Source organism: Gossypium arboreum, chromosome 12, assembly GCF_025698485.1.
Source record: "Gossypium arboreum isolate Shixiya-1 chromosome 12, ASM2569848v2, whole genome shotgun sequence".
Classification (NCBI taxonomy): Eukaryota; Viridiplantae; Streptophyta; class Magnoliopsida; order Malvales; family Malvaceae; genus Gossypium; species Gossypium arboreum.
This window is the reverse complement of record NC_069081.1, coordinates 101494313-101514429: the sequence shown is the minus strand read 5'-3', so window position 1 is coordinate 101514429 and position 20117 is coordinate 101494313. Positions and strand designations below refer to the sequence as shown.

Here is a 20117-nt window from a genome sequence, read left to right as displayed (position 1 = left end):
TAAACAATTATAAGAAGACCTGATGTCCATCACTAGGAAATCTACCTCATATGTGTTTAGTCTAATCTGAAAAAGTACCTCAATCCTTCCCATTACTTTCCTTTCGGTGCCGTTGAATGCCCTTATTGTGTTCTGGCATATCTTCATATGAGAGCTGTCTATAGGCAAACTATTCAATATGGACAGGGACAAGACATTCCGTATCGATCCATTATCAATTAGTACCTTCGATAATGTATACCCTTTGCAACGGGTGGTGATGTGCAGAGCCTTGGTGGATCCCATACCTCCTGGAGGTATTTCATCGTTACTGAAGAGATGAAGTTGTCGGTGCTTATGTTGCTAACAATGCGGTCTATCTTGTTTACCAAAATGTCATCAGCGACATAGGTTTAGTTCAATACCTTCATTAGCGTATTACGGTGTATCTCTGAGTTTAAGAGCAAAGCCAATACTGATATACGTGCCGACTACTTGTGTAATTGTTCCACAACACTATACTCTCTATGTTTTAGGAATTTCAAAAACTCCTTGGCTTCATTCTCCATTACCGGTTCATTAACCAGTTGTTCTGACCTTTCTCCCCCTTGTTCGATTGTCAAAGATTTCCTTTTTACAGGTTCGACTTTTGTGTTTTGCGTGATGCCCAAACTTTCCTCTCCCAAGACTGTCACATTACAGTTATAATTCTATAACACCTTTTTGCTATCTTTATAAGGAAAAGCCACAGGTTTCTGAAATACAACTCTTGGTGTAACTTTTACTCCAGCTCCGCTGATCTTTGGCCGTGAGATAATTACCACTAGGCAACCAGCCTCATAGACCTTTTCTACCGACCCTTCTCCTGCGGTGCAAACGTCCTCTCCTTCAGTGAACTCAAAGAACTCGAGCTCCTTGTTGTCCATTAGACACTGCACCAGGGCCCTGAATTCACTGCATCTCTGAATCTCATGGTTCTCCTCCCCGTGGAACTCATAATAGTTTCTTGCTTCTCGGGATTTGTTCACCAAGTTTTGCATGATTAACCCTCTTTCCACCATTTTCCTCAAAACCTCACTTAACGGGGTTCTTATTTCTGCAGCATTCAACTTGATTCTCCTCCCCATATTCTCAACTATCGCATTCACGCCCCAAAAATTGGGCCTAGAAAAAATTGAGCCTTGAGTCTAGGATTCAGATAGAAGAAAACTTGAATAATTAAGAAGTGTTAAATATTATCGTTTAAGAAAAAAATTTGAATTAAATTACTACTAGAAAATTTTTACTATATTTATTATTACGGATAATTAGTATTATGAGATAAAATTATTGTTCTTAGAAAAATATTATTGTATGTATGTTTGAAAATTTTTATGAAAATTATTATTATTTCTTGTATTATTGATATTTGAAATTTTATTATTAGATATATTTATAAAATTATTATTATTATAATTATTATTATTAGATAGAAAAAATAAAAATAAAATATATATTTATAAAAGTATTGTTGTTTTGGTGTTTAAACTTTAGGAAAAAATTGTTTTAATTTGGCCTCTTAAGGGAATCAGGCAAGAAGCTTCATTAATAAAATAGGGTGAGTTTTAGCACAAGAGCATCCGCCCAGTGGCTAAGGGTGCTAGGAGGCGTGGGAGGAGCACAGGTTCAAGGCGGCGTGCACAATTTGGGTTTTTTAATATGCGATCGGCTAGAATAAGGTTAAGAGGAGTTGCGGGTATAATTTAACACAAAGAGCGCTGTGGCGCAGATGGTATGACGTCTTTGGACATATGGAGAGGGTGCAGGTTCGATTCCGTACGCGGGTGAATTTTGTTTTATTTTTAAAGTGGGCCAGAACTGAAGCAGGTAAGGTTTATAATTTATTGCGACCATATATTAGTAAGGAAGGAAGCTTGGTGCAGTGGCCAGCAGCACGGGTGTGGGCACAAGGCGGACGAAGGTCTGGGGTTCGAGCTGCAGTTCGCGCACGCAAGGTTTGGATTTTTGCTGCACGTGGAGAAGGTATTTGAACTGGACCGAAACACCCAGACCTTGATTGGAATTTGAATTAAGTAGGTTACTGTACGGGGAAAGAATTTGGGTGTAATTCAAATTAAAATTTTGGCAAAAATTAAGGAATGAATTTTAATGGAATTCAAATTAGAAAGAGGTGGGGTAAGTATTTAAGCCAACTATGGGGTGGTAGTTGAGAGTTGTTTCGGCTAGTCTCTTGGATTTGAGTAAATTAGCCAATGCTGATTTTTGTTCCCTTTGATTGTTTTTTTTTCTTCAGTATATATTTGGGGTATTTTAGAATATTTCCTTTGGGTTTTGATATTTTCTCTTCTTCCATTTTCTTTCCTTCTTCTTTTCTTTTATTTTTCTCTCCATCTACTTTCTCCTCATCTTTTTCTTTTTTCCTCTATAGCCGAATCTTCCTATCATCTTGTACATCTCTATCTTTTATCAGTCGTTTCTAAACCTTCATAGCCATTTGCCATAAAAAGCCGAAATCCGGAAAGCCTATATTTTCTTCTGTGCCGATTTTTCCTAGCCAAATCTTTTTACTTCTCTTCATCATTCTTGACCGATTCTCTAGTCCTCTAAACCCCAAGTTTCTGTCGACAAAGCCATTACAAAATCCTCATCTTTTCTTCACTGTTACAAAAAGCCGAAAACGCATAGCCATAAGGACATAGCCAAATTTTAAGATCACTGAAGGCTCGACTTTTGTTATCATTTGAGGGCTTAGAACTGCATCAAAATCGAGTAGGAACTAAGAGGAATCGTTGATTGAAGGAATCGGTGGTAAGTCTTTCCAACCTAGTCTTTATTTTGTACTTTAGAAAAAGCCGAAACCCCTAAAGGTTAGGGAGGCTGTCGATTTGGATTTATAGCCCTAAGGGTTGTGATAATTACTTTATTTTGATAATAGTGTGATCTAGAGGCTGTTGATCAAGGGCTTGGACAAGTGGAACAACTGGATCTAAACCTAGTCGCTAACTTCGGCAAAGGTAGGATCGCTAGTGCCTAAGGTGTTATTGGCCGAATATGGTAAGGAGTTAATATGTAGTTCGTTTTTGATAGTTAGATTAACATGGTAGTAATACAATTGTAGGCAGTTTGTGCGTAGATCTCGTCAACGAATCATCATAAAACAGGTGTGTAAACGACACCCACTCATAGACTAGATCGGCAAAAGTCGAAAAGCTAAAAAGCCGGCATTTGTGAACTTGCGAGCGTGCGAGCGCTTGTGAGGTGTTATGGTTGTTAATTTTGGTAATCGCAAGCAGTATGATTGCAGAGTGCGCAATTTCGTGCACTTCAGTATATTTGGGCTTAATGGGCCGAAAATGGGTTAGTGGGCCAACGGGCCCAATTCGGTAAAAATGCTCAGTAAGTGCTTCTGTTAATGTGTTAATAGTTATAATATGTATATAAACTCTAGAATAGTAAATTTTACTAAAATACCCCTAAGTATGAAAATTACCATTTTACCCCTAGGTGCAAAATGACCGTTATACCCCTAGGGTTAATTTTGACTGAAATGCATGATATTTTGATTATGTTTGTTGTATGCCATGACATGTATATCTGTTGCATGGGGTTGGGTTTTGTTATGGAGGAAGAACCTGTTCGGTGGTCGTGCTACGTATTTTGATATAAGCGACTTTACTACGGATTATAGTTAGTCAAGAACCTGCTAACACTGTAAGTGTAGGGATGGCGTGGGTGATTTATTCCCACGTGAAGTGTAGGGATGGAAGGAGGCAAGTGCAGTGGTTGGATGGGGTTATCATGCATTAATCATATGAGATTGTATTGAAATGGGCCTAATCAGGCTGATATGGGCAAGGCCCAATATATCTCGACTTGTATAGGCTACGCCCAGATTAATACTGATATGGGCTAGGCCCAATATACTCTGTTACTGTAAGGGGCTATGGCCCAGATTAATATTGATATGGGCTAAGGCCAGTTAACACTAAATTCTGAATATGGCTTAGGCCCAATAAAGCTTGAACTGATTTGGGCTCTGGTTGGGATACTTTACACACTGAGTTTTCCAAACTCACCCCCCTTTTTCCCATCTTTGCAGGTGAGCCCTAGTTGGTGGACTTGGAGCTGGGCGGGATTCAGAGTAGCCACGAAGATTAAGTTTCTGTTTTCTTTAAAATAAGTTTCGCATTTATTATTTTGATTATTTTTATTCTGGTTAAAGTTGTAATAAGGCCGCTCTTTTTATTATTTTTAATATTTTGGGTTATTAAATTGGTTAGCTCTAGGGCGCGTTTTATAAAAGTTACTTATTTTTAAAATATCACGATAACTAAGCAAAGCTTCCGCAACGTAAATGTTTTCAAAGGAAATAAATATTTTAAATAGACTTAAACTTAATTTGTTGTTCGTGGACAAGTAATAAGCTTAAAGTGTGGCAATGGATGTATGCATGTCTAGGATTGGATCATGGAAGAACTAGGTACTTAAGCAGTCTAATTGACTCACCTCCTCTTTTCTTGAATCCTACCTGGTGCGTAGTATCCATTCACTTTAAGCCATGACAAAGAAGGTTTGATTTTTTTCGATACTTAACTGTTTTTTAAAATAACATGTTTCTGCCACTACAAAGGTTTACAAGTTTTCAAAGTTTCCCATAAGATTTTACAAGGTTGTTAACAATGCTTTGATTATTACAATGAATCACGTTTTGGTTTTCAATGAAAACATGGTTTTCGAAAAACACTTCAATGTGACACGCCGGATTCGGTCGTAAAGTCTGGGCCGAGTTTGGGGTGTTACACATTCACCACATTGCCAGTATGATTGGGTAACGGATTTCCTACACCAGGTGCATCGTCAAACTTCACAACGCCCATTTTGATGAGCCTTTCGACTAGCATTTTGAAAGAAAGGGAGTTCTCTATTGAGTGCCCCGAGATTCCCTCATGGTATTCACATTGACCACTTGCGTCATACCACTTGGGGTATAGGGGTTGCATCGATTTTAAGTAGACAAAGGATACAACGTGTGCATCAAATAAACTTTTATACAGCTCCCGATACGTTATTGGAATGGGAGTAAACTGAAGTTTCTACGTGTTTTGCTTTGTATTGGGCTCTTGTCTTGGCGAGGCTTGCTGGCCCGTGGCTACGGTTCTCGATTGATTTATCGTGATTGGTTTTGCATAACCCATACTCAAATTACTGACTTCATTTTTTTTTCTTCGAGGCTGACCTCTTGGTGCTTTCTCCAGCCTCTATCTTTCCATACCTTATTGCATTCTCTATCATTTCACCGGACATCACTATATCTGCGAAACTCTCAGTTGTGCTACCCAGCATATGATTAATAAAAGGTGCTTTCAAGGTATTAACGAAGAACATGGTTGTTTCTTTTTCCAGCACCGGTGGTTGGATTTGTGTAGCAACTTCTCTCCACCTCTGAGCATATTGCCTAAAACTTTCACTCGACTTTTTCTCCATGTTCTAAACATGATCCTGTCAGGCGCTATGTCCGTCACATGGCCATATTGCTTCATGAAGGCCTATGCTAAGTCCCTTCATGATGTAACTTAGGTACGATTCAACTGATTGTACCATTTGGCTGCAGCCTCAGTCAAGCTGTCCTGGAAAGAGTGAATCAATAACTGATCATTATTGACATGTCCAGTCATCCTCCAACAAAACATAGTGATGTGAGCCTCAGGATAGCTGGTTCCGTTGTATTTTTCAAACTCCGGCATTTTGAACTTCGGAGGGAGTACCAATTCTGGGACCAGGCTTAACTCCTTAGCATCTACTCCACAATGATAATCAACGCTTTCCAATGCTTTAAATTTCTCCTCTAGCCATTTGAATCAGTCTTCCAATTACTTTGGGAGTTCCACTCATGCCCTTTTTATCTCCGTCATGTCATCAAGATCAGGGACACCGGTATTTTTCGGATTGTCTCCGAAGCCTGAGCCTATCGGGAAGTTTGTTAATGTCAAAACACCTGTCTGATACCGAGGACTGATATTGACAGACACCCTAGATGGATATGCATTGGGTTGTGCTCGGGTATTTGTTGAGGCAAAACCCGACGGATAGATAAGGGTCTCACTGTCATCCCCAAAATTGACCATAGGGCTCTTTCCTTTTCTTGGCCCTCCAAGCAACATGATCTATCATGCTCTTTTTTTATTCTATCATCTGATCCTTCATATCCTGCTGAATCTTGGCCAGTTGCTCTTGCATTTGAATTTGCAGCCGATCTTGCATTTTCTTCTGCATTTGTTCCAATTTTTCCAACCTTTGATCTATAGCTTTAGTTTTTATCCGTGTGTAGTAGTGATGTCCTAGGGTAACTATAACATGATTTCTAAGTAATTAGGGTTCTTTTGTGAAATTTAATGCACATGATGTAATGTAATGCAAATGCATGAGATGAGTGCAAAACTAAAAAGGCATCGATTCTGATCCAATTCCATTTAGAATAACTTTATTAAAAAAACAAAATCCTTTACATAAAACAGATCATATATACGGCTTTGCCTTGATGCTCAAAGTTTTGACTCTCTCAAGAAGCCAAGCCAGCTCTCGACCCCGGTCCGACTCTAACTCGTACTTCACATATAGCACGTCAGCCTGGACTGCTAAGGTCTGTAAATGATTGGTCATCACTCATATCTGAGCCACAACCTTACCCATAACGTAATCCCTATCCCTAACCTGGTCTTGTGATCGACGGAACTGCTCCTTCCACTACTAATTATTTAACTCAAGGAATTCAATTTGAAGTTCACAGCTCTGTAGTGCAGTCTCGAGTTCTTCTACCTTTCCTTTCAAATCTTCGATCTTGCTCAGGCTGGCCCTTAATTCAATGTCGGAGTTACGGCTATGATGCTAATATAAGGCCTTTTCTAACTCCGCTACCTGAGCTCCTAACATCTCCTTCTCATTTTGGCTTTCAACCAAGCTCCTTTTTAAAGCGTTTTCTTGTGCTCGAGTATCATGGAACCTCTTCTTTCACTGATCAGCTCTAGCCTTTTCTTCTTGGACTTCTTATTGCCACTGCTCTGACATATTTCCCAATCCGGTGATTCTCATCGACATACGCAGCTTCTTGTAATTAGTCTTCAAACTGTCCAAGTCCTCTTCGGCCTTCCTTTTTTCTTTTCTCAACTTCTCGGCCACGAGTTTCTAAACATCAGCATCTAACCTCAAATGCATATTTTCCTCCTCCAATTGCTCTTTCTTCTTTCCTAACTCCGAACTCCTCTTTTCGCAGTCTTGTTTTATAATCTCTAACTCGAAGGGGATTACTTGCAGATATTCTTCCATCAACGACGCGCCTTCTTCACTTAGCACGGGGATGTTGTCGTTGATTCTTTTACTCCACCACCCCTTATATTCAGGAGTCGACAGTAGATCCACAGCTAATCTTTTCATTCGGCGAGTCTGGCTTCATGAATCACATATTTCCTGAAACTTTTTCTTATAGCTATCCCCCTTATACGAAAACTCACATTGAGCTAGCCCATACATTGTTGGTATGAATTGTTTCGATTTGTATTGCCTCAGCACGAGCAAAGGAGCATACCCAACGGCTCCCCAAATTCCCGACAAAGGAACCCAGTCAAAACTCTCACATCTGTAAAGAATTTCGTCAGGAACCAACCAAGGAGCTCTCCACTCAACGTCTTTTTCCTAGAGATTTCGAAGGAGCGCGATCCAATTTTCTTCTGATATGTCATCTCTCTTGGGCGTGGCCGCTATCTCCATTAACGGAGAGTAATTCTCAGAGAAAACCCAATAAGAAACTTGATCCACCTTCAAGAAATGGCCGTGAAACCAAGCTAACAACAACTGCGCACACCCTATAAATATGCCCTCGCAAACTCTCCTGTATGCATTCAAATATCTAAATGTTTCGGCTAAAATCGCGAGAACCGGCATGAATTCCTTATCCAGTAGTTCAAATAGATCAGAAACTGCCTCGTTTATATACCCTAGCATAATAGCGAAAATAGTTAGCCCGTAAACGTTTAAAGCAAAAATATCGACCTTTTTCTTCACATCCGGGTGCGCCAAAATGAGGTCTCGCAAGCTTTTCCAAGGAATACATTTGATTCCTCCTTTTTGTTTGGTACGAGTCATGACCCACTGTTCACTGATTCCCGTGATATTAATTTCTTCACGAAATTCGAGACATTAGCGGCTCTAGAATAGGCCTTGTCAGCTTGAATCTTTGGACAACGAAGCAGGGTTGTATACTCTTCTACTGTAGGCACCAAATCTACATTCCCAAAAGTAAAACAACTATAAGCGGGATTCCAAAATTGAGTCAGAGCTCGAAACAAGTGCTTGTCCACCTTGATGTCGAGTAGGTAAGGCAAATCACCATAATTACTGTAAAATAGTTGCTTGACTTCATCATGCCAATTGACCCATAACTCTTTCAATTCCCGAAGATCATTCTGTGTCACGCTAATACGGATGAAATCCCATAATTTTGATGTGTACCCCTCGGCTAGATTATCCCCTTTCTCTAATTACGTTTTCTCTGAACATAGACGGACAGCCGCGTTATCTTCCACTTTATTAAGAAATTCATTCTCCATGACAAGCTCTCTAAATTAGTAATTGAACGTGAATCAACGTCTCTTAAATATGAAATGACATGCAATCATAGCCAAAATAAAACACAAGTAGTCAGTATCATACACCAAAAATAAAATTCGAAGCAAATGAAAAAAAATCAAACACCTATCTGGATGTCCACTAGGGTTTGGCGTAGTTCTACCTAGGGTAGGCTCTTAGGGTTTTCTACATTAGGTTTGGTGCTAAGGTAGAGGTACCCAAACCGGCAGATTCCTCGATCCTCACCCATTATAGGCTCATATGGACCGAGTTCAGTTCAGGGGAATACATTTCCTATGGCTGCATGGAGGTGAAAACCTCACAAAAACATAGGTACGAATATATCCCGAAAGCAATCCACTATCCTGCACAGAGGTGAAAACTTCACGAAGGAAATTGTTTCTCACTCTCACTTAAAAGGTGTGACCACAACAGTCATGCAATATAATGCAGAAATATCCTACGAGACTCGAATCACAACAAACATATGACATGACACAAACAAATGCGACAAAAGAACCATGATTTTTCAAATCAAATTTTCAATCTTCGACAAAAGGATAAAAAATAATCGATTTTACAGCTTGACTCTCTTATTGGTCCCCAGCGGAGTCGCCAAGCTGTCGAAACCATTTTTATTTTGGTATTTTGAAAAAACGGGGATCGACTTTAAAAATGAAAATGGAATCGCCACCAATCCTTTTTGTTTAGGTGTGATCAGGTCACCTTGTGATCGATCATTTTAATACAACATTTTGGTTTATTAAAACAATGTTTTTGGTCTACAAAAAACTAGAAAATGAGTTCGAGAGTCGGTTACGCACGAGGAAGGATTAGCACCCTTGTAACGCCCAAAATTGATACATTATTAATTAATTAACGTCCTAATGTTGAAAATTTGAAAAGATTTTAAAATACAATTCTTTTAAAAATGTTTGGATAACCTGAATTGGATATTGAAACTCTCTTGTTCCGAAGGAATAAAATATCATATCCAGCACGTTAGGATACAACATTTCAAACCCTCGATACCAAGATTATCTCATGATTTCCAAAACTCATGCATCAAAATTGTAAAAGGATATTTGGCTATTTGGTCCAAACGGTAAATCGAAACCCAGCACGTTAGGGCACGATTTATCGAATTTCCGAACACGAAATATTGCCTTGTTTTTTAATTTAAGAAAACATGGACGGAATTTCGAAAGGATATTTAGTTATTTGGTCAAGCGAAAAATCAAAACCCAACACGTTAGGGCACGATTTCTTGAATTTCTAAACACGAAATATTATCTTTATTTGGAAAATCTTTTTTTATGAGTTTGGGTAAAAAAGGGATAAAATCTTTGTAACATTTAAAATCGAAAATTGGTTAAAACGCGAAAATGGTCGTACTTGGCGAATAATGATAAAGCAAATACAATAATAATAACGAATAACATAAACTTGCAGGTATATAAAGACATAAATGAATAAATGAGTAAATAAATATATAATAAGAAAATAACGATGAGAACAAAAACCAAATAAAAATGAAATAAATAAAATAATAAAGGAATAATAAATGAAATAGTAAAGAAAATTCTAGTGAAAAATTTTAATTTAAATTGAGAATGAGCAAATAAACATATGAATAAGGAAACTTTGAATGAAATGGTTTTAAAAATAAAAATAATAATAATAATAATAATAATAATAATAATAATAATAAGATAATGATGATGATGATGATGATGATGATGATGATAATAATAGCAAAATAATAATAATAATGATAGAAATAATAATTATAGAAAATAATAGTAATAGTAAAAATAATAATGATAGTAATAATAATAACAATAATGAATATAAATAATAGTAAAATAAAATAATAATAATAATAATAGTAGTAATAATAATAACGATAATAAACAATAATAGTAAAAATAATAATAACATTATTATTTAATTTAATAAAATAGCCAAAATAAGAAGAAGAAAAAACTTAATTGAACTTAAAACAGAAGTTTGGGGAAAATTTGGGAATAAATAAAAGAGAAAAGGACCAAATTGAATGCGCGAATAACAAGGAGGGACCAAAGCGGGAAATAATGCCCCTCCAACACGCGCAGCTCCAAGGCGGGCTTAATTGAAAACCAAAATAAATCACAGGGTCAAAATTAAAAATTAAAAAAAACTTGATTGCAAGCAGATAAAAGCTGGAAGGACTACAAGGGCAAATAGCCCATTAATAAAAAAATGAGGATCCTCCGGACGGGTCGGGTCAGTGCTCGGGTAAGGGCGAAACGACGTCGTTTTAAGGCTATTATGGCCAGCCCAAAACGACGTCGTTTTGATAGCTCTATAAAAGTTATTTTCTAAAAAAAAGTTCATTCTCCCTATTCTTTCAAAAAAAAATTCAGAAACTCTCCAAAAAAGCTCTCCCCTACCTCGATTTCCAGCCATCAATCCAGCCTTGCTCCGGCGCCAGACCACCGTAGAGGCCGCCGATCGCTGGCAACGGCGCCGCCGTCCGCAGTGGCCGAAAACCTAAAAGACCCATTTTTTTGGGTTTTTCGACTTCTCGAGCCCAAAAATGTCATCTTTTATCTGAGACGACGACCTCAGCCCCCCGTGACAGCGCTAACGAAACCAAAGGGGTAAGTTTTGATTTTTTCTTTCTTTGAAAAACTAGTTAGATAGATATGTAAAAAGAAAAAAAACAATAAATAAAAACAAAATACCACATTTAATTTTTTGCTTTTGGGTATTTGATCTCGTGTGTATTGTATATTCATAAAAAAAAAACCTCCTCTACTTGATTTTCGTGAGGCTTTTATAGCCTTTTTACAACTTATTTTTGCATATTTGCAGGTGCGTGGGTGAACACGCTACTGACGTAGCGTGGTGGAGCGGCGTACGTCGTGAAGGTCGTGCGTGACGGAGGCACGAGCGTCGGATGCTGATGTGGCAAGGAGTGACGGCTGCTAGGGTTTCATTCCCTTTTTTTGGCTGAAAAATGTTTAGGTTGTGGGCTTAGGTATTGGGTTAGGTTTTTTAGTTTTGGGCTTGTTTGGGTTTAGTAATTTAGGCTGTAATTTTGGACTGGTTTAATTATTTTGGACTTTGGTTTTTATATCTGGTTTTGGGCCCAAGCAAATTCAGCCTATTACAAAGATGATAAAATTTGCTACCAGCCAGTGACGAAAGAGGTTTTTTTTTTTAATTCTATTTAAAGACCTAAGTTATTGATTACATATATTCCCAGCACAATTAGACTTAATTTTTTTTAATTCTTTGTTTTCCTGTACAATGATTTTTTTTAAGGTAAAAAAATCAATTTTAACACCAATAGCAGTGCATCAAGTTAAACAATCAGAATTCAACTGAATAAGAAAAAGTTAAATTTTGAAGCCTCATATGCCTACTGCCAAATACACATAAAAAACTCAAAATTTAAATACAGAGTAAACAATTAATCCAAATTTGAAGTCTTTAACCGACCTTTGAAAAAAAAAATAGCTAGCCACTAAGTGAAAAGTGAAGCAAGCAATTGATGGAGACGATGAAGAAAGCAACGTGAAGGGAAGCAATCGATGACGTGAATGGAAGCACCTGGTGGGAAGAGGGGTGGGTTTGGGATTTTGGGTGGGAAAGAGCTAGGGTTTGGTATCTGCAAACAGATATGGACTTGGGAGCAACCGATGGTTTTTAATTAGGCTTGGGTTGATTTTTTAAAGGGTAAACTACACTCAAGGTCACTAAATTCTTACTAAGTTTCAATTTTGGTCACTTAACTTTAAAAAGTTACAAATTTGTTATTGAACTATTGGAAAGTTTTCATTTAAGTCACAGAGCTAATTAAGTTTTTTTCAAAAGTTCAGCTAGCAAGCTCCAAGTTGATTTGATGGTCAGTGTTGAAGATCAAAAAAGAAAATTGTCTAGATTTTAGTTTGTAGATCCATGATGTTCAAGAGAAAGGGAAGGAAGGAGACTTTTCGATTATAGGTAGTGCGAATAAATATGGCCATAAAACAGTGATTTTAATAGTCCAGTGACTTAAATGAAAAGTTTTAAATAATTTAATGATCATTTTATAACTTTTTAAAATTCAGCGATCAAAATATAAACTTACTAATTGTTTAATGAGTTTATCTTTAATTAAATCCATTGGGTAATTGGGTTTGTGTTTAAGTAAAAATAAATAAATCTTGGGCTAGTATTAATGGATTGTTGGTTGGGTTGGGTAGTTAAATTTTGGGTTTAGGTAATTAAAATTATATATTATATTATATTATAAATATATTTGAAATAAATTAAAAATAATAATTGTGAGTTAATTAAGTTAGTTGGCTCACTTTGTATCTTTTAATAATCGATAATTCATCTCTTAAGTTAATTAAATTTTAAAAATATGATTATAATAAATTATTTTTTTAATAATCTCATTATAGGTTTTGGATCATATCTATTCTTTTTAGCACAATGCGTAAAACTACCCATAACATAGAAGTGCTCATGGGCCGAGTTCGAGCTGGGTTTAAACATGATATTAATATATTTTATACTTGCCCAAGCTTTAGCTCGACTTAAAATCTGGGCCTAAAAATTTTTTCCAAATTCATTCATATTAACAAAAGACTAACCCAAGCCCATTTTAGGCCCTTCCGATTATTTTTAATTTTAAAAAATATTTTTCTTATATTATTTTAATATTTAATAATTTTATATATTTTTATTTATTAAAATTTTTATACAGTCATCTTAACATTATTTAAATTTTTACATTATAATAATATTATATATTTAGTATAGATTTATTTTTAACGTGTTTTAAATTACATAATATATAAAATAATGTATTATAAAGTATTTAGGATTAAATTGAATTCAATAAGTTCAGACATAATAAATAAATAAATAACTCATTTAAGTAATAATAATTCTCATATCATATATAATTGGTCCCATGCCCCTGAAAATCATAACAATGCAAAACTTTCAATATTTATGGCTTAGATCTCTCAAGAAACATGGGGAAAGCTGCTAAAGCCAAATTGCCTCCTTCACCAACACAACCATCTTTGTCACCTCTTTCTTTCTGATCTCCATTTATACACTGGCTTGGAGGTTGGACATACTAACTCGTCTTCACGGAGTTTCCGCTTCCGACCCTTTTTCTATACCATGAAATCGATTTTAAAATTTAATTGCATTGTCCACATTATATTGAAATTTTCTTAAAATGTTGGATTGATTGCACTAGATTTGACATAAAGCATATTTAAAACACGTGCTCGAATTTTATCGTAAGAACAGCACGGATTTAAAGTGAGTTCCATTTTTTGAACACTTTAAATCCAAACTATCAATCCAACAAGTACACATGTATTTAAAATTTGTTTTTCGTGTTTTAAACATCTCAACATCAAAATGAATGCTAATATTTAACGCCTTTGCTGATGGTTAAGTTGACAAGCCATAAGAGCCCAATTACTATGATTTGAAGTTTGGATTTGGATAATAGTTTAGACTCTGGACTATAGTTTGAGGACATCTGATGCAATTAAACCCTAAAATATTACCCGTACCTGTAATTCCTTCTTCAGTGACATTTCCATATATAGCTTCTCCAGCTGATTCACTCTACTCTTCCTGGCTTCTAATTCCCTGTAAGAAGCAGCTGTCTTCCTACATGTGAAAGGTCAAAAATGTGTAAAGATGGGAAATCATAGTCAAGATGAAGACAACTTATGGCAGTGAACATATTGTCAATGGCCATTCCAGTTATTTATCAAACACACCATGTAAAATATTGTCAATTAACTAACCTTTTAATAAGATCAGGGATATTACCAGAAGGAGGAGTAACTCTGCTTTCTGAAGCTTGTGACTGTAATTCTCTAGCTTCTTCCCTGTAAAGAAGTATATATATGAATACATATTTCTTATATTTCAAAACAATACATAATATCAATAAGTATAAAATTTTCTTTGATTCATCAAAAGGTCTCCTTTTTTTTCCCCAGTTTGTGAAGATAATGAGAACAATTACCGTTAAACTGTTCTATATCTTAGGGCTCAAGAACTATATTTCAACTAATTTTACCGGTCCAACAACCATACAATGAAAGCAACCACGGATGCAAAATAAGAGTATTTTTTCTAATCAATGAAAACAAAAGCAAGCAATTTCAACTATATTTCTTTTTTGTTTTTCTCTTTCGGCCAATCATGGATGCATTTCTGACACTATAGAAGTATCACAAATTAATACGATAAATGTTACTAAAACTTCCAAAGAGCTTAAAAAATCAAATGTCATGATGGATATTATTTAAAGAATGTGGTAGAACTATAGAAGATAAGTAGATACTTTTCGGTTGAATTTCAAAGAAGGCAAACTAAAGGTAAATCACTTTTTTACTTGAAAGGTTATCACCCTATACTAGTCTTGTACAACAACAGCTCACAATTTCTGTTTCTAGCTAACAACCAGAGACAAGGAATAAAAAAAAGGGTGATATACTGATATTAAGAAATCAAACCTATCCTTGCATAGTAAATGTGTCTGTTAGATGGATGATTATCAACAGAATGCAACACTGCAGTTAGCTTCTCAATTTTCTGCAGCAGAATAAAATAGTAGCGATGATTAGTTGCACATAGTTTTCATCACCATTACCATGTAGGAAATATCATATACCCCTTGATAAACCAAAAATCATTCATTGGTACCTTCCTTTCACTTTGCAATTTCTGTAGTATACATCCTATGTCTTGAGTTTTCATTAGCATGAGTTCTTCTTGAGCGTATTTGTTAGCCTGACTCCTATACAAATAAAGAATTCGGAAAATAAGAAAAGAAGACCAAATAAGCTTTCTGCATTTGCAAGCCTGAATAGAAAACAATATAAACAAGAAAGCTGTATTTTACTCAGGTTTATGAACTCCATCCACAGTTCTCGTTCTTATCATCTGAAAGTAAAATTCATCCAGGTTTCTAAATACAGCTTTCTCATTGAGTTTCTATAGAGCAAATCAACAAAAAGAGCACAAAAAAAAGAGGAAGAAATTAGTGAGCACATACTATAATATAAACAGCAAGAAATTGAATGCACTAAACAAATAAACTTGCCCGTAACGTTTCTTCCTTCTTGTGGAATGCTTTCGCACGGACGACATAATCCTTATGTTTCTCAAGAAGCCCAAATTTTTTCCTCGATGACCTAAAATATAACCAAGTATTGAACAACACGAAAGCAAATGGACAATAAGGAAAAGTTATGTAGAATGCATGGCTATAATGAAAGGAAAAAAAAGCTGAGACTCACGGTTGAGCTCGTTCCTTGTGAGCACGTCTGTTGATAGCATTCCTTAATGATGACATTTTCAGGTAAGGAAAAACAAATAATCACCAGAACTTCACGGTTAAAACCTAACTGCAGATGAAGCAACTTATGAATATGGTGCAATGTTACAAAATCAAAATAGCCAGCAAAATAAATAGAAAAGACTGCAGTCTAAATTTAACCCTAAAACCCTAATTCCATCGAGAAACTAATAACAACCAAATTCATTAATTCAAATTAAAAGCAAAAAAAATCCAAAAAAAAATAATCAACTACAAATAAATAATAGTAACATAAACATGATAAAATTTGCTACCAGCTAGGAAGCACCGACACGGGGAAAATGCCCTCGTACCAGTGTCGTACTGGTGTCCGACACGGACACGCGTCGACACGGCCGAATATGTTCCGAACACACCTTGAGGTGTGTCAAAATAGGACACTGCCGAACTTGACTTTACCCAGAATCAGAAAAAGAAAAAAAAACCCTTAACAAGAATAGAACTTTAGTAAATAGATAAAAAGAACTTTAACATTTAATCGTGATAATTTATGAGATTTTTAACATACCTGATTTGCTTTTATGAAGATGATGATGTTGGGCTAGGGTTTTTTTTGCAGAGATTGAAATACAGAGGCAAAGGTAAGGATGGTAAATGATAAGGGAAAAACGGGAAAAAATAAAGGGGATATAGTGTTTACTTAAGAAAGAAAAAAAAAGTTAATATATTATATAATTATAAATTTATAATGGGGGTAAGAAAGTAAAAACAAATTATAGTAGTATAAAAATAGAAAAAATAAATATAATAAAAATTGCTAAGCCTAACCCGGCCCGGCCCATATTAATTGTTTAGCTTATTTTATTAAATAAAAAAATTTAAGAAAAATCCAGTGTGTTTTCTCTACTTATGGCATTTTAAAGATCTTTCATTTTCTCTAAATCATCTACCTCTTAGAAAACTTCAGATGACTTTACAAAGAATTTACAATAAAGTATGCTCTGTGCTTGTCATATAATGGACCCTGCACATCAGAAATATTGAAATTCTGATCAACCATACTTATATTGATGTGGATAACATATGTCTCTTGAATTAAGGCTTTGTTGCTAAAAGGCAGTACCTGTTGAATAACCCGTGTGGATGAAGGGTTTAAGTTTTGGCATAGCATACCTGCAACAATTCCTTCTTTCTTGCAATCCCTGTGTCTAAACTTCATGAGCATAGCCAGTCGATCCAGTCCACCTCAAGTCAGATCACATCAAAGGGAGATGGAATGACTGAAATCAAGTTTGATCATAGTCATCTTCACAGCTCTCAAAATCCCGACATTTTCCCAACCCAGTTGATGATGCAACCAAACGAAAAACCAGCACAACTTCATGATCAAGATGATCTAGACTGTTGTTGTCCGTTGTGTGAACCCGGCCCAGAAAGAAGCCTAATAGAAAGCTTTTTCACGGATGGAAAACCTTTATACATGTTTAAAGACCCTGTAACTAAACATTGCCCTTGGGCTTTAAACTGTTCATGTGAATTATGCACAGATGACAGATTGGCCGCTTGGGTTGATAGCATGGACGAAATTGCATCAAAGCCAGGAAAAAAGAAAAAGAAAAATTCAACTCTGGACGAGTTTTACAAAATGTGGATGGATGGAGATCCAGACATTGGACCACTTGGACAGGATAATGGTAAATATGTTTACCTTGTTGATTATTCATCCCACAAATCTTTACCAAATATACAGGTTTCACCTGAACCTTGTAAACCTCCCTCTCCTCCTCCTCCAAAATCATCCACTCAGTCTCCCACAAAAATCCCCAAGAAATTAAAACCTTTTCCTCAGCCCTGTTACAAGAAAATAAACAAATGGGTTAAGAAGAACCCAGACTTTCTTGCTCCACAAAAACCAATTTCCACTGTGTGTATGATGCAACCTACAGCATCATATGACAAAGATTTCCCACCTCTTGAAGAATACTCAAAAGAGTTATACTCATGCACCAAAATCCTTCAAAGATTGATCGATATTTGGTGCATTGTCCAAAATAAGTCTCGCAGGTTACTCTCAATTGGCAAACAGAAAACGCTATTGCTCAGAATCATGTTCTAAAAAGAGTTGATTCAAATATCTCAATTGTTGAAACCAAGTTAGACGACAACACCAAGATGGTCAAAGATCTGATCCAACTTTTACAAAAAAGATTAGACGCAGTAGCTAAACAACCAGCAGCACCAGGACAAGATTTCTTCTCTCATCTTGGACAAAGCGAGAAAGAAATTCAAAAATTGAAAGAACAAATCAAGACTCTTCTAGAAATAGGGAAAATCCCTGAACCAACTTATAGAGCAGAAACAATTGAATTGTTTCCCTCTATCAGACAGAAGAATCCACCCTCAATAGAAGGAATACGAATAACCTTTACAAAAGTTCCAAAACGTACCAAACCAAGTACGTATGAAATTTTTCTGGAAATCAGAAAACAAGAAGCAGAAAAGAAGAAAAAGGCTACTGAAGAACCCAAAACAGACAGTGAAAGTGAAGCATATCAGATGGCGAAAAAACTGGAAAAAAGACCAGTCTTAGAGGAGTCTCCACCAAAATCTCCTCCTCCAAAGCAAGTCTCGAAATCTCTAATAATTCAGCAAGAAGATCAAAATCCTTTAACAAAATTTTTAAAGGATTATACAAAATCTTCTATTCCTAAGATCTCAACTATACAAAACCCAGAATCATGTTCTGAAGCTGATTCAGGAGAAAGTTCAGATTTATCAGATGAATCATCTAAAGAGTCTGAATCCTCATCAGACGAAAAACCAAAATCAGAAGATGAAGAATTGCAGAAAGCATTTCAAACAACTAAAGTTGAAGAACCAAGTGATGATGAAATGCAAGACATGCCAGAATCATCTTCTGCACATCAGAGACAAATGCCAAAGTCTTCCATATGAAAAACCACTTTCACTATAGATGATTTGTCGCCAGCAAAATGGCTAGATAGAATTCAAGAATTTCATTCTTGGTTAGAAACTCGCAAGCTTACTGAAGATGGCAATTACAACATTCTTATGGAGTTTGTCTCTAGATTTACAGGAATGTTGAGAGATTGGTGGAATTCCATTAATCAGCATGACCAAATGCAGTTTCTAGTTCTTCAAGATCTGGCCCAGCCAATCAGAATCATACATCAACATTTTGTAGGAAACCCTCAAGATTTGCTGACATTAAAAAGAAGAGAATTCTACAAAAGAAAATGTTGTTCATATGTCAAGAGAGATTTGGAGAAACATTTCAAAATAATGACCAAGCTATATTGTGCTTTGGGACTAAATCCAAATCTCAAGCCAATTATCCTCTCATCTCTTCCAAATCCAATCCAGGTTGCAGTTAATCAAGCCCTCCAAACACAGAACAAAGATATTCTTCATATCACTGTTGGAGAACTCTAACAATAAGTCTTTGTTGCTCTAGAAGATATCTGTAACAGAAGAATGATATTCAAAGATTATCTCCATGGTGACAAAAGAATTGATAGAGCCTGCGATGATTCCCACTTGAAGTACAAATGCCCAAAGGACCATCTGTGTGATTGCCGCACAAAGAAGAAGAAACATTTCAAAAAACATTCTTCTTTTCCAACTTCAAGAAGAAGAAAGAAAGTAAGGCCTAGATGGAGATATCTTAAGAAGAAAAAAAAGTTAACAAAATCTGACCGTTGCTACATCTGTAACCAGAAGGCATATTTTTCAAAAAATTGTCCAAATAACAAGAAACAAGCCAAGAAGATTGCACAAATAGTAAAACAATCAGGAGTAAAGATTCTAGAAAATGATAATATTGAATCTGTCTGCTCCATTGAAAATGAACCATCAGACAAGACGATTTGTGCCATCCCTGCTTGTGATTCTTCAGAACCAGAATCGGACTATTCCGATATACAGATGATACAAGCCAAAGCTCAGACTATTGACAGAACCATTGACATAGTCCCAGTTCCTCATGTACCTGTCAAGATCTATTTAGACAAATATAGTAAGCCCATTACTATAATTGCCTTCATAGACACCGGCGCAGTAGAAACCATCATGAACCCAGACGTTTTACCTCCAGAATGGTGGAAACCCCACATAAGGTATTTTCATTCTACTGGTGATGTTTCTTTTGCTACTTATGTGA

At 36.0% G+C, this 20117-nt stretch overlaps 1 protein-coding gene and 1 long non-coding RNA gene across 2 annotated transcripts; one reads left to right on the top strand and one right to left on the bottom strand.

Moving 5' to 3' along the window:
* The first annotated feature begins 10984 nt into the window (after positions 1–10984).
* Positions 10985–11784, top strand: LOC128285171 (uncharacterized). The gene is made up of 2 exons (XR_008275602.1): positions 10985–11243; positions 11458–11784. It is a non-coding gene; the product is annotated as an uncharacterized LOC128285171 (long non-coding RNA).
* Positions 11785–13443: 1659 nt separating this feature from the next.
* On the bottom strand, positions 13444–16649 carry LOC108476640 (probable U3 small nucleolar RNA-associated protein 11). Its single transcript, XM_017778910.2, has 9 exons — positions 16506–16649; positions 15918–16025; positions 15722–15812; positions 15521–15612; positions 15322–15415; positions 15135–15210; positions 14415–14502; positions 14175–14274; positions 13444–13763 (listed from the first exon to the last, which is right to left on the bottom strand). The coding sequence occupies exons 2-9, from the start codon at positions 15971–15973 to the stop codon at positions 13671–13673; spliced, it is 690 nt and encodes a 229-aa protein (XP_017634399.1). The 5' UTR covers positions 15974–16025; positions 16506–16649; the 3' UTR covers positions 13444–13670.
* Positions 16650–20117: the final 3468 nt, after the last annotated feature.

Excerpts from the sequence above, each read along its gene's own strand:
- LOC108476640 (XM_017778910.2), bottom strand. The coding sequence starts at position 15,973 with ATGTCATCATTAAGGAATGCTATCAACAGACGTGCTCACAAGGAACGA. Across the intron at positions 15,813-15,917 it reads CACAAGGAACGAGCTCAACC|GTCATCGAGGAAAAAATTTG; the intron begins GTGAGTCTCAGC and ends GTTATATTTTAG. Across the intron at positions 14,275-14,414 it reads ATCCCTGATCTTATTAAAAG|GAAGACAGCTGCTTCTTACA; the intron begins GTTAGTTAATTG and ends TTTCACATGTAG.